General features: G+C 40.3%; 1 protein-coding gene across 1 annotated transcript in view; it reads left to right on the plus strand.

Moving 5' to 3' along the window:
* Positions 1-15,467, plus strand: part of LOC140493446 (mucin-6-like) — a 266,402-nt gene that overhangs the window by 186,945 nt on the left and 63,990 nt on the right. Inside the window, exons 25-28 of the mRNA XM_072591885.1 lie at positions 5,837-6,086; positions 9,991-10,043; positions 10,404-10,513; positions 10,606-10,757. Of these exons, the coding sequence (XP_072447986.1) occupies positions 5,837-6,086; positions 9,991-10,043; positions 10,404-10,513; positions 10,606-10,757 (565 nt within the window). The remainder of the gene's footprint in view (positions 1-5,836; positions 6,087-9,990; positions 10,044-10,403; positions 10,514-10,605; positions 10,758-15,467) is intronic.

The raw sequence follows: 15,467 nt of genomic DNA on the forward strand, positions 1-15,467 counted from the left end.
CTGTACATTAGGGAGACAGGACACTAACTCATGGAAACATTCAGAGAATATCTCTGGAACACGTGTCAAACAGCCTCACCGCCTTGTGGCCGACCACTTCAGCTCCCCCTTCCGCTCTGCCAATGTCATGCAAGTCCTGGGCCTCCTCCACTGCCAAAGCCTAGCCACCTGACACCTGAAGCAAGAATGCCTTATCTTCCACCTTGGAACTCTCCAACCACACAGCATCAATGATAATTTCACCAGTTTCCTTATCTCCCCTCCCCCACCTCAGTCCAGACCCAGTCCTCCAACTTGGCTCCACCCCCTTCAACCCCACATTCCTGAAGAAGGGCTTATGCCTGAAATGTGGATTCTCCTGCTCCTCGGATGCTGTCTGACCTGCTATGCTTTTCCAGCGCCACACTTTTCAACTCTTTACTGGTCAGTGTATTGAGTATAAGAGTTGGGAGGTCATGTTGCAGCTATACAGGACATTGGATAGGCCACTTTTGGATCCTGCATGCAATTCTGATCTCCCTGTTGCAGGAAAGATGTTGTGAAACTTGAAATGGTTCAGAAAAGATTTATAAGGATGTTGTCAGAGTTTGTGCTCTGGGGAGAGTCTGAATAGGAGTGACAATTTTCCCTGTAGCAGCAGAGACTGAGAGGTGACCTTCTAGAAGTTTATAAAATCATGAGAGGCATGGATAGGCTCTTTTCCAAGCCAAAGTCATTCACCCGAGGTGGGGGAGTTCAAACCTATAGGGCATAAGTTTAAGGTGAGAGGGGAAAGATTTAAAAGGGATCTAAGGGTCAACTTTTCCATGCAGAGGATGGTGCGTGTATGGAATGAGCTGCCAAGGAAGTGGTGGAGACTATTACAATGACAACATTTAAAAGGCATCTGGATGGGTATATAAATAGGAAGGGTTTAGAGGGATATAGGTCAAATGCTGGCAAATGGGACTAGACTAATTTCGGATTAATGTGGCCAGCATGGACAAATTGGAGCAAAGGGTTTGTTTTCATGCTTACAGCTCCATGTTTCTAGACTGTACTGTGGAGAAAGACATGGAAGCTAGAGTACTTTGGGAAATAAAATGTAACATCTTGAAAAGAGTTCACATGATAGAAGGGGAGGTGCTAGAGATCTTAAAATATTTAAAAATAGATAAATCCCTGGACCTTGATCAGATATATCCCAGGGCATTGTGGGAAGCTAGGGAAGAATTTACTGGGTCCCTAGCAGAGTTATTGTATCATTGACGTCCAGGGGTTAAGTGCCAGAAGACTGGAGGGTGGCTAAATTTTGTTTTATTATTTAAGAAGGGTTGCAAGGAAAAGCTTGGGGACTACAGATCGGTAAGTCTGACATCGGTGGACTAAGTTATTGGAAGGGATTCTGAGGGACAGGATCTACATGCATTTGGAAAGGCAAAGGACTGGTTAGGGATAGTCATCATAGGTTTGTGAATAGGAAATTGTGTCCCACAGACTTTTTTTTGGAAGAGGTGACCAAGAAGATAGATGAAGGCAGACCAGGAGGTGTCTTTAGAGCAAGGCCTTTGGTAAGCTTCTGCATGGTTATTAAGGTTAGATCACGGAATCAAAGGAGAACTAGCCAATTTAATGCAAAATTAGCTTAATGGTAGGAGACAGAGGGCGGTGATAGAGAGTTGTTCCAACTGGAGGCCTGTGACTTGCTGTGTACTACAAGGATTGTCATTGAAATAAACAATTTGGATGAGTACGTAAGAAGTATTGTTAGTAATTTTGCAGATGACACCAAAATTAGTGGTACAATGGACAGTGAAGGTGGTTATCTAAGAGTACAATGCAATCTTGATCAGATGGGCCAATGGGCCAAGGAGTGGCAGATTGAATTTAATTTAGATAAATAAATAATGTGTTTTTGGTAAGATAAACCAGAGCAGGGCTTACAGTAAATGATAGGTGCCAGGGAAGTATTGTAGAGCAGAGAAACATAGTAGTGCATGTTACTTGAAAGTGACATCAGAGAAACACAGGGTGGTAAAGGTGTTCAGCAGGTTTGCCTTCATTGGTCAAAGCATGGAGTGTATGAGTTGGGACATCATATTACAGCTATACAAGAGATTGGGGAGGCCACTTTTGGAAAACTGCATACAATTCTGGTCACCCTGCTATAGAAAGGATGTTATTAGTTAGAAAGGGTGCAGAAATGTTTTGCTAGGATGTTACCAAGTCTGGAGGGTTTGGTAAGAAGAGGCTGGATAGGGGGACTTTATCCCTGGAGCATAGGAGGCTGAGGGGTGACCGTAGAGGTTTATGAAATCATGAGAAGTATAGATAAGTCGAATAGCCAAGGTCTTTTCCTCAGGGTAGGGAAGTCCAAATCTAGAGGTCATGGGTTTAGGGTGAAAGACAACCCGAGAGGCAACTTTGTCACATAAAAGAGTTGCATAATTGGAATGAGCTGCCAGAGGAAGTGGTAGAGGCAAGTATTTTACAGCATTTAAAAGACATTTGGACAGGTACATGAATAATAAAGGTTTAGAGGAATGTGAGCCAAATACAGACAAATGGGGCTAATTTAGTTCAGGGTACCTGGTCAGCATGGATGAGTTGGGCTGAAGGATCTGTTTTCCTGCTGTTTGAGTCTATGAATCTATGACTATCCTTATCTGGTCTGGCCTACATGTGGACTCCAGATCCACAGCAATGTGGTTGACTCTTAATTGCCCTCCAGGCAATTAGATTAGATTAGATTACATTTCATTACAGCGTGGAAACAGGCCCTTCAGCCCAACAAGTCCACACCGACCCGCCGATGTTCAACCCATCCATGCCCCTACATTTACCCCTTACCTAACACTACGGGCAATTTAGCATGGCCAATTCACTTGACCTGCACATCTTTGGACTGTGGGAGGAAACCACTGTGTCATCGTGCCTCCCTAGATGGGCAGTAAAAGCTGACCTAGCCAGAAATATCCATGTCCCATAAGTCAATAAAAAAATTACCATATTTAGTGCCCGACAGGGTTCTGTAAACTGTAGCTTCCCCAATATTCTTAGATTTTATTGGCTTTCATGCCATGGATGGAAGTTTTGAAATATCCTTGACATTATTCCATGGTTGGCTCACAATCTCATGTTGCTGGGGAATGTTAAGTTACACTTTGGGTTTCTTTAGGCACTTGGCCCTCTTGCATATTTTAACCCAAGCTATGTCATGATATTTTGGATCTTGTTTTGGATGCCATCTTAAGTGCATATGAGCTGGTACCAGAAGCCTACAGATAACGTTTCAGGACTCTAAGGACGGACTCTCACCAAACCTACTTTGAATTTGAAAGGATCAAACAAAGTAATTTTGATAGGTGGATAAGGGCATTAATAATAGATCAAACCTATGACACTCTTAGAGGATTATTTTGGAGGAGTTCAAAAAGTCACTTCCTGAAGTAGTGAGAACGCATGTGGAAGAGTAGAGAGTTAAAACGGAAAGCTGAAATGGCTGATGATTATCTGTTGGTCCATAAATCAAAATTTGGTTTCCAAAATCAATTTCAATCCATGAGGAATAAAAATTGGGGGGAAAAAAAAGAGAAATCCTCACATGGTAAAGCAAACATAGACCTCTGTGAAGATCAGAAGAATAATTCACCACAGGGTTTGTCTAGAACTGCTTTTGTAAAAGAGTTAACAAGTCTTAAAGCCTGGAACTTAGCTTTAGTAAAATCATATTCCATCCTTTGCATTAATATCTGACATTGAATTGATGGATTGTTTCACTTTGTTGTTGTTTATATGACGAAAGTGCAATCCTATGTATTTCTGAAGTTGGAACAAATTTTAAGCTGATCTTCTAAGAACTGGAAAATGTTAACACGACCTTTACAGTCATAAGTGGAAACAATTAGGAGCATTTAACTCTTCTCAATACATCATTTTCATAAATGCTGAGGAGATTGCCTGCCTCTTCTTCTCAGTTATTTGTTGATCCACGAAGTAAAGTTTGTTTCTTTCTTTCTTAACTGAAAATCTGAAAGTGTGTCAATTCTGTGCCATACTGAATTATTTGCTTTTTTGACTTAATCATAGCTTTAAGCTCTTTAAAATGCTACCATAAAATGATCTCTACTGCATTTTAATTTTTTGGGGGGTTTTTCTTTGTTGGTTTCTCTTTCTATTTCTTCTTTATTGTTGCTGCTTTAATAATAGCTGAGCAATATCTGTCCGTGAGATTTGCACCAAAAGAAATTGTAGACTGATGTCCTACATACCTCTCTTTTGTTGTTTCTGTGCTTAAAAACAAATTCAAATGATTAATCGACACAGTTAAGCCCTCACTAACACATTGAATTTTTCTTTTGCAGCACTTTTGCCTGTAATTTGTTCTGGGATTGCCTTGCCAGATCAGAGCTGACCTTAGTCTCTTGTAAAACTGATTTTAAAAAAAATTGGCTGTCCATATCCTCCATTTCTTCTGAAAGAGACACTACTCATGAATGTCTTTCTTTATTGAGGTTATTTCAATACAGGTTGCAACAGTTTAGTCTTGGCTGTAAAAATTTGGTCTTTGACGTTTGTTGTAAACTTCAGCTCAGCACTCAGTTAGCTGCTGAGTTACAGTTGGAAAAAGGGTCTTCATAATTGCCACTGTTGCTATCATCTTTTCCTCCTTCAATACCAACCAGCTGCCACTAGCCTTTAGAGCCAACTACTGCCGTAATGTAGTTGGGTCAAGTACCACTACCAGTATGATATTGTCTGAGTGCTGTACATTGAGCCCCTATTGTAGGTGGGGGTGCAAGGTGGTGATGAAGAAGATAGTAGTGTAACGGTAGTGTGACTGAACTATTAATTCAAAGTCCCAGAGGCCCTGGGTTTGAAATAGAGAATTTTATTTCAGTTAATAAAATCCAGAATGGAGTGCCAATCTCAGTAATGGCACTTATGAAACTCGCCGATTGTTGTAAAAACCCACCAACACACCTAGGAAAGGGCATTAACTGGTGTTGCCTACATGTGACTTCAGCATGACACTTAGCTGCCCTTGAAGTGGCTTAGCAAGCCAAGGCACAATTAACATGATGAGCTAAAAAATACTGACCTTGCTAGCAATTTCCACATCCCATAAAAATATAAGAAAAATATGTTCTCCCATATAACATAATCCATGAAAACTGGGTTCTTATTGAGGCAGGTGTATTGAAATTAAAATCTCACATTTACACACTGAATTTTGTGCTTACTAATGTTACAGTTACATTGCATAACTGTAATATTGCACACGGCTGACTCTACTGACTACACTGCCACTACAACTGCTACGGAAGATAAGGTGAAGACCTTTATTCTGGACATCTCATGTCATGCCATCCAACTTTCATTAAGGTACACTGCCTCTCTGAGTTCTATTCAATAGTACAACAGTTATCAAACCCATGACCTATATCATCTAAAAAGACAGAGGCAGTAGATATATGGAAATAACACCAGCACATGTTCTCCTCGAAGTCATGCACCATCACAACTTGAAAATATACTGCTCTTCTTTCATCATCACTGGATCGAACTCACCAATAACTTTAAAGTCACTTTAGAGTGATTAGGATAAAGAGTGCTGTATTTGAGAATTGCTTGGAAATTAATTATGTAATAAAACTCCTTACAAAAATTTTCCTTAATTTCTGTGGGAATGCCCCAACAGGTGTAATAGAGTTAACTGTTAAACTATGGCACTGGATCTGTTGTTATATTTTATATAGTGATTCTATTAAAATACAACACTAATTAGAAATAGATAATGTGTAACTGAAAGGCTCAGGAAACAATTTAAATCTACTAAACTGTTTTTTTTCCCCAGAAATTATGTGCCCTGATCATCAAGTTTTTAGCTACAATGCCAGAGCATGTGATCGGACCTGTGTGTCATTATCTGACCGAGACTTTGAATGCACTGCAACTGATGTCCCAGTTGATGGATGTATCTGTCCAACACATACATATCTTGATGTTTATGGTAACTGTGTTAAAGCATCAAAATGCCAATGCATACTCAACAATGGTGACTATTTAGGCCCAGGCAGATCAATCACCATTAACTATGAGACTTGGTAAGTAAGCAGTGTAGATATTGAACCATCAGAATGAAAAAAAAATAAACATTTAATATATATCATGCAATTTTGTAGAACCTTAGAATGACCTGAATTGAAAAGTAGTGAAGAATGTTTTATACTCTTATATGTCATTACTGTCTTCCATGTTAATGAACACGTTTTAAAAACGCATTAATTTTAAATCAGTGACAGATGAATGCCACCTGTAGACATTAAGAATGTGTTGACCTTTATCACAAGCAGTCACCTCTGAGCTAGTTATGCATTATAGATGTTAACTTAATGGATTGAATATTTGTGGCTATTCTGAAAGATTGCATTGCTATAATGTTTGGGGATTGAGCCTTGACACAAATGTTTTGGGTTTAAACTGAGTGCTGAAATTTGTAGGATGACGTTATGATTCAGAATCTCTCTCTATTCTTTACAAAATGATTAATTTAAGATGGGTACACAGACTGTGGACACAGGCAGGCAATAATGAAATACTGGTATTTCACAAAGAATTTGTCTTTATAATGATCTCAGACTAGACCACCAAACTTAAGGCATAATCTGGCTAGGGACCAAGTCGTCATTATTTTCTAAAGGACATAAATGGCAAGATTCAGGAGGCTTATTGAGAGAAAAAAGCCATAGGAACAACAACAATAAACTTCACTATACAGTATTAGAATATGCAATCTATAATAAAAATCTAGCTCATACTCTTAAAACCCCAAATTAATATAGGTAATAGACTGTGAATGAGCATCCCACACAGCACATCAAATAGCAAATGTGATGAAGACAGTTCTCATGTGTTTCTCAGCAACTCTCCCAGATATTAGTGACACTTTGTGCTATCAAATTTCATTGAATTTCACAACAGCTTACAGTTTTTCACTTTTGTCTATCTGGTTTTGAAACTCCATCACATGTCCGATTTAATATGCGCTGCCTCAACATTTATTCCAGTTCTAATAACCAACCTTCTTCCCAGATTTACATTCCTCTAGACATTATAAACTGTTCCTACTCATAGGCACACTCCAGCTTTTCATTGGCATCTAGCTTTACCAAGCTTGAACTCCCCATGGGCCTTTCCCTGAACTCTAATGTTCCACGTTAGAGAAACATTAAAGGAAATACTATTTCTGTTTTTCAACCTTCACTGTCAGGTAGTCAGAACTAATCATGAGAGACAGCTTGTTTTTAGCCCCATATCTTCAAGGGTTTTTTCAGACCCCTGATCTCAATCTTTAGCTGCCTAACTTCTAGAACTTCTTTCTGAATTTTACCAACACAAAGATATCCAACTACTTTTCTCACTTATTCCTCTAACCGTTTAGTTCAGTTGTCTCCTTCAGATGGAGTCTATTCTCTTCCTCTCACACACATACGAGTCTTTATGCCTCTTCAGTGACCCTTGAATTGTCTGGAGTAACTGAAAAGTCTTGCAATTCAGGCTGCCTCTATTTCTTGGCAGAATTACATGTAACTGATATTTTGTATCAGTCAAATGTAATAATTCCTCAAAACTGAGTGTGCCCTGGGTGTTGCATTTTCACTGAATGGTGGGTTCTGCAGCAGAAGTATTACTTAAAAGAAGAAGGATCCATCACACACTATACATGGAGGATAGAGATTGTGCATGCAGTATGGGCACCTCAGATGGAATTATGTTATTGCATGTGAGAAACAAAACTCACTCACAATTCAGCCTGAGACAAAGCCTTCGAAAAAAGAACATTTTATTCTGTACGGTCTTGCAGGAACAGGCACTTGCGCAAGCAATCAGGCAAGCAATAGCGCAAATTATAAAGCATGTAGGCATTCTTTATTCAGTTTGCAAGTTGCAGAATCACGACTCCCTTTTCCCATTAGTCTAGTCTTGTCCTGTCATAAGCTGATTACTTCACTTGTTTTTCTCTAATTTTCCTTATCTGACTACCCTGCTGTCCTTGTCCTTGTTTGTTACAGCCTGCCTGTTATTTTATCCAGTTCCCCTTATCATACTATAAGCTTATTGTGAAATGCCTCTACTGCTTCTTTTGTGGTCGGCTGCAACACTTTAAAGTTATTTCCTAGTTTAAATCTATTTCTTTAACAAAAACCTTAATATTGGTTAAAATCTTAGCCTTAAGTATGCTGCAAGAATCCCGCGACCGTTTGTGTAATGTTCCCCTTCCTCTCCCCCCCACAACACCCCCTCACCCATCTGCAAAAACATCTCTAACCACCACCACCTGCAGAAACTACATTTCTAATCTCCCAAATTGCATGAAGTACAGACACTTTACATAGAATGTGGGCATTGTTTGTTAAACAGAACATTTCACATAGGGCTCAGGCACTGTATGTGAAGTGTAAGCATTTCATATGGAGCGCATGGCTTTTCATGGAGCATATTTTGCCTGGTACGTGAACACTTCATATGGAGCCTGGATGATTATCATGGAGCCTGGGAGCTTCACACATAGCACAGGCAATTTCCATAGAGAGTGAGCACTTCCTGTAAAGCAAGATATTACAATACCATTAGGAACTAGCAGCTTTTATTTTTAAATAGACAAAGTTTCAGAATCAAGGTACTTGCTAAGGTAATAAAGCCACTGGATTCCAAAGATTTGAACAAATAAGAGTAAGCCTTACTATACAACATTAGAATAGTAATACAATTGAATATATAAAATGTATTTCTAACACTCAGAATAAATAAGTCGTATATAGAATCATAGCATCATACAGCATGGAAACAGACTCTTTGGTCCAATCAGTGCATGCTGAACATAATTCCAAACTAAAATAGTACCACCTGCCTGCTCCAGGACCATATCCCTCCAAACCTTTCCTATTCATGTATCTATCCAAATGTCTTTTAAATATTCTAATTGTACCCACATCCACAGGAATTCATTCTACAGCAAAATACCCTCTGTGTAAAAAAAATGCCCCTTATGTCTTTTTTAAATCTCTCACCTCTTACCCTAAAAATGTGCCAGGAAAAAGTGAGGACTACAGACGCTGGAGATCAGAGTCGAAGAGTGTGGCACTGGAAAAGCACAGTCGGTCAGGCAGCATCTGTGAAGCAGGAAAGTCGACATTTCAGGCATAAGCCCTTCATTAAAATTCCTGATGATGGGCTTAGGCCCAAAAGGTCAACTCTCCTGCTCCTCTGATGCAGCCTGACTGACTGTGCTTTTCCAGCTCATACTCTTTGACCCTTAAAATGTGCCTCCTAGTCTTGAGATTGCCCATCTCAGGGAAAAGACAACTACCATCAACTGTATCTATGCCTCTCATTATTTTATAAACTATGATCAGGTCACCTTTCAACCTCCTACGCTCCAGTGAAACAAGTGCCAGCCTTTCTTTATATCTCAAACCTTCCACTCGCAGCAATATCTTAGTAAATCTATCCTGAACCTTCTCCAGCATGATAATATGCTTCCCATAACCGGGCAACCAAAACTGGACACAGTAATCTAGAAGAGACCCCAATGTTCTGTAAAGCCTCAACATAACATCTCAGTCCTCTACTCAAAGGACTGAGCAATGAGAGCAATTATATATAAAATAGACTGTGATCTCAGACATTCCACATAAAGCATAGATATTTCCCATGGTGAATGGACACAGTGTGAAATGTGAACACCTTTCTTGGGCACTATACATTGAGTGAAAGCATTTACCTTGGCACTATATGAAGCATGAGCAGTTCACCTGGAGAAAGAGTAGTTTACATAGAATGTGGGTTTTCCTTCCTGGAAACATGATAATGAAATACAGAGAAAAAGTGGCCTTTAATCAGAAATATGAAATAAAGGCAGAACAAAGCAGCAAACCAAAGTGAGCAAATCCAGTTCTGTTCGTGAGAAACGGTTACCTCAAATCTCTTCCCTGTCTCTCTCCACAGGTTTTGTAGGAATGGGAAACTGAAATGTGCAGGCCAGCCTCCAGTCTTCAAAGGTCTAATGAAATTCTCTTTCATTTTAAATATTTAAAATATGTCATACAAGTGTCTTTATACTCAAAAAAAAATCAAAGATATGGTTTCATACTTTGTAATCCTGCTTACTGTATTCCACTTGAAAATGATCTCACATTGATGGTGATTCTATACACAAATCTTTTTGTAATAAAGTACAACATGCCATTTATCTGCTTAATTGCTTGCAGCATCCATAATTTAACATGAAGTGACTAATGAACAAGGACACCTAATTTTCTTTGAAGTTCAACACTTCCCAGCTGCTTACATTTAAGGATTGTTGTGTATTTCTTTTTTCTGACAAAAAGTGGATAACCTCAGCAAATTTGTCCTTACAGGAATGTGCAAGCCTCCTAAAGTTTACTTTAGTTGTGCACATGGGCCACAAGACCAATATGGAAAAACATGTGCACTAACCTGCCAGATGATAGCTACAGAAATCTCATGTGTGAGTAGGAAATATAGAAAATTCTCTTTTTTTCAGAATTGTGAATCTAACTATTTGAAAATTGATTTGTCCATTCTTCACTTTACCCAAAGATACCAGCTAAGTGCGTATCTGGCTGTTTATGTCCAGAGGGGATGGTCTTAGATTATGATGATAGTTGTATCGACTCTGAAGACTGTCCATGCAAATTCAGTGACCGGACCTACAAAAGAGGAGAAAAAATGATGAAAGATTGTGAGGAGTGGTAATGAATTCAAACATTTTATTGATCTACCTCTGAGCTAAAAATGAAAAACTGTTTTTAAAATAACTCTATTTTAGGGTCAGCTGATCCATACAGGACAAGGCACATTCTGGTTTCTTTGATATTAGTGTCTCCAGATCAAGGGCAAACAATTGTTCAATATTCAACATAGAATTGTTGAAGAAGAAAGAGTTACAGAGGTTTATCTCATAGTGGAGAAATTAAATTAACATAGACATAGAATCCCTACAGTGTCAAAGCAGACAATTTGGCCCATCACGTCCCATACATCTGAAGAGCCTTCCACCAGACCCTGTAACCGTACATTTCCCATGGCTAATCCACCTAGCCTACATATCTCTGGATATTACAGACAATTTAGCATAGCGAATCCACCTGACCTGCACATCTTTGGACTATGAGAAGAAAGCTGAGTGCTCGGAGAAAACCCACGCTGACACAGGGAAAATATGCAAACTCCATGCCAACAATCACCCAGACCCCAATCAAGCCCAGATCCCTGGCACTGTGAGGCAACAATGCTAATCACTGAGCCACCGTTTCCATATACCACTTCTTAACTATATTTGACTAAAATGTTTGACTTCTTTGATATAGAAAGAAGAGGAGCTGATGAGGGCCATAAGGATGTGAGAAATGGGGGCAGAAGGAAACGATTCAGACCATTGAGCCTGTTCTTCCATTCAGTGAGATCATGACTGACCTACTTCAATGTCGTTTCCTGCACAATCCCATGTTCTTTGCTGCTTTTAATAGCAGAAATCTTATCTAAGTTTTAAACATACTTCATCACTCAGCTCCACAAACCTCTGTCCCAGAGATTACAGAAGCTCATCAGTTTTCTGTGAAGAAATTTCTTCAGAGTCCAAAATTGCCTGTACTTTAACTCTGACACTGTGTCTCCTAGATTTACCCCCTCCCCACCCTGCCAGAGAAAATTCCTTGCTGTATCTGCTTCAGTGAGAATTGTTTATGTTTGTATGAGGTCAGTCCTCATGCTGTTGAAAATAAAAAGTCCTATGTTATTTAACCATTTCAAAAAGAACAATCTCTCAATCCTACGAATTAGTTTGGTGTTCACTCTGGAAAATATGTCAAGTCATAGGTAAAAAGGTCAATACTATACACAGTATTCCAGACGTGGCCTCACCGTGGCTCTATAATTGCAATGAGATACATAGAACATAGAACAATACAGCGCAGTACAGGCCCTTTGGCCCTCAATGTTGCGCCAATCCAAGCTCACCTAACCTACACTAGCCCACTATCCTCCATTTGCCTATCCAATGCCCATTTAAATGCCCATAAAGAGGGAGAGTGCACCACTGCTACTGGCAGGGCATTTCATGAACTCACGACTCGCTGAGTAAAGAATCTACCCCTAACATCTGTTCTATACCTACTACCCCTTAATTTAAAGCTATGCCCCCTCATAATAGCTGACTCCATACATGGAAAAAGGTTCTCATGGTCAACCCTATCTAAACCACGAATCATCTTGTACACCTCTATCAAGTCACCCCTAAACCTTCTTTTCTCTAATGAAAACAGCCCCAAGTGCCTCAGTCTTTCCTCATACGATCTTCCTACCATACCAGGCAACCTCCTGGTAAACCTCTTCTGCACCCGTTCCAGTGCCTCCACATCCATCCTATAGTATGGCAGCCAAAACTGCATACAATACTCCAGATGCGGCCGCATCAGAGTCTTATACAACTGCAACATAACCTCAGGACTCCGGAACTCAATTCCTTTACTAATAAAAGCCAATACGTCGTATGCCTTCTTCACCGCACTATTTACTTGGGTGGCAACTTTCAGAGATCTGTGTACATGGACACCAAGATCCCTCTGTTCATCCACACTACCAAGTATCCGACCATTAGCCCAGTTCCCCATCTTTTTGTTACTCATACCAAAGTGAATCACCTCACACTTACCCACATTGAACTCCATTTGCCACCTTTCTGCCCAGCTCTGCAGCTTATCTAAATCCCGCTGTAACCTGCCACATCCTTCCTCACTGTCAACAACTCCACCGACTTTGGTATCATCCGCAAACTTGCTCACCCAACCTTCTAGCCCCTCCTCCAGGTCATTTATAAAAATGACAAACAGCAATGGTCCCAAAACAGATCCTTGAGGAAACACCGCTAGTAACTGCACTCCAAGATGAACCTTTACCATCAACTACTACCCTCTGTCTTCTTCCAGCCAGCCAATTCCTAATCCAAACCTCCAACTCACCCTCAATGCCATACCTCCGTATTTTTTGCAGTAGCCTACCATGGGGAACCTTATCAAACGCCTTACTAAAATCCATATACACCACATCTACCGCTTTACCCTCGTCCACTTCCTTAGTCACCTTCTCAAAGAATTCAATAAGGTTTGTGAGGCACAATCTGCCCTTCACAAAACCATGCTGACGATCCTTGATCACATTATTCCTATCCAGATGTTCACAAATCCTATCCCTTACAATTCTCTCTAAGACTTTGCCCACAACAGAACTGAGGCTCACCAGCCTATAGTTACTAGGTTATCCCTACTCCCCTTCTTGAACAAGGGAACCACATTTGCTATCCTCCAGTCTTCTGGCACTATTCCTGTAGACAGCGAGGACATAAAAATCAAGGCCAATGGTTCTGCAATCTCCTCCCTTGCTTCCCAGAGAATGCCATCAGGCCCAGGGGACTGATCTTTTTTCACCCTTTCCAGAATTTCCAACACCTCTTCCCTACATACCTCAAATTAATTGTGACTCAGTATTCACATCGGCAACAATGTCCTGTTCCTGAGTGAAGACTGACAAAAAGTATTCATCAGTACCTTTATCCTATACTCAAATCTTCTTGCAATCAAGGCCAATATGCCACTTTACCACTTAATTGCTTGCAGTAAGTGACTAATGCACAGGCACACCCAACTTTCACCACTTCCCAGCCTGTTACGTTTAAGAGCTGCTGTGTATATCTGTTTTCTGACAAAAAGTGGATAACTTCAGATGTCTCCATGTTGTATCCATCTGCCAATTTTTGCTGTTCATAATGTTTAGGGTGAGAGGGGAAAGATCTAAAAGAGACCTAAGGCGCAAGTTTTTCACACAGAGGGTGTTACGTGTTTGGAATGAGCTGTCGGAGGGAGTGGTGGAGGCTGGTACAATTGCAATATTTAAGAGGCATTTGTATGGGTATATGAATAGGAAGGGTTTGATGGGATATGGGCCGGGTACTGCAGGTGGGACTAGATTGGGTTGGGATATCTGGTCGGCATAGACGGGTTGGACCAAAGGGTCTGTTTCCATGTTGTACTCTGTCTTGAAGCCTTCTTGCGTTACCCTAAGACTTGTCCCTAGTTTTCTGTTATGTGAAAACTTAGAATTAGATTAGATTAGATTAGATTAGATTACTTACAGTGTGGAAACAGGCCCTTCGGCCCAACACGTCCATACCGCCCCGCCGAAGCGCAACCCACCCATACCCCTACATCTACCCCTTACCTAACACTACGGGCAATTTAGCATGGCCAATTCACCTGACCTGCACATCTTTGGACTGTGGGAGGAAACCGGAGCACCCGGAGGAAACCCACGCAGACACGGGGAGAATGTGCAAACTCCACACAGTCAGTCGCCTGAGGCAGGAATTGAACCCAGGTCTCTGGCGCTGTGAGGCAGCAGTGCATTTAATCCCACAATCAAATTATTGATGCAGATTGGAAACTACTGGGGCCCAGCATTGTTTCCTGAGGAACAAGTCACAGCTGTCCAACTTGAAAATGGTCTATTTATTTGACACTGTTTTCTGTCAATTTAACCTGTTCTCAATCCTGCTTGTACATCCCACCCAATCCCACATTCTCTAATTATATTCACTAACCTGTCTGGTCCCTCACCAAAAGCTTTGAGAATCTAAATATATCATATCCACTGATTTTCCCTTTCTCTAATCTGCTAGTTATATTCTCAAAAATTTATTAAACAGAAGTCCTGTTTCTACAAGATGCATTGCAACAACTCACCAAGGTTCCTCTGAATACATCTTGAAAATCTTTACCAGCTGGAAGAACAAGAGAAGCAGATGTGTCGAAACACCCCCCACCTGCAAGTTTCCTCCAAGCCACACCATCCTAACTTAGAACTTTATCATTATTCCATCACTGAGATGTTGACCAACATCTTGGAACCACCTTCCTCGTTTCATGACTGCAGTGGTTCAAGAAGGCAGCTCACTATCACTGTTTCAAAGACAATTAAAGGTGGACAATAGATGCTGCCAGACAATAGAGCCAGTCAATACTCTGTGAACAAATTTGATATCATAGTGTTAGGGAGATCTGGATTTGGGTGTACAAAACTTGAATTCACAGTTTGCATATTGTGTGAAACTTGGAATTACAGTAAATGAAGTGGCAAACCTCAGGAAGACATGAAATGAAAAAACATGGCAGATGAAAATTAATGCAGAATGGTGAGAAATAATTTTGGTAAGATGGAAAAGGAGAGGAAAGATACAAACTAAAACATAAACTCAGTTTACATAAAAAAAATCTTTAGAAGTGCAGAAGTCAAGATGCATTTGGGATGCTTGACCTTGTTAATAGGAGACTAGAGAGAGACAGTAGTGTCATTAAACTTGTAATTCAGAGACCCAATATTCTAGGGTCACCGGTTCGAATATACATTTG

This window comes from Chiloscyllium punctatum, chromosome 22 (assembly GCF_047496795.1).
Source record: "Chiloscyllium punctatum isolate Juve2018m chromosome 22, sChiPun1.3, whole genome shotgun sequence".
NCBI lineage: Eukaryota > Metazoa > Chordata > Chondrichthyes > Orectolobiformes > Hemiscylliidae > Chiloscyllium > Chiloscyllium punctatum.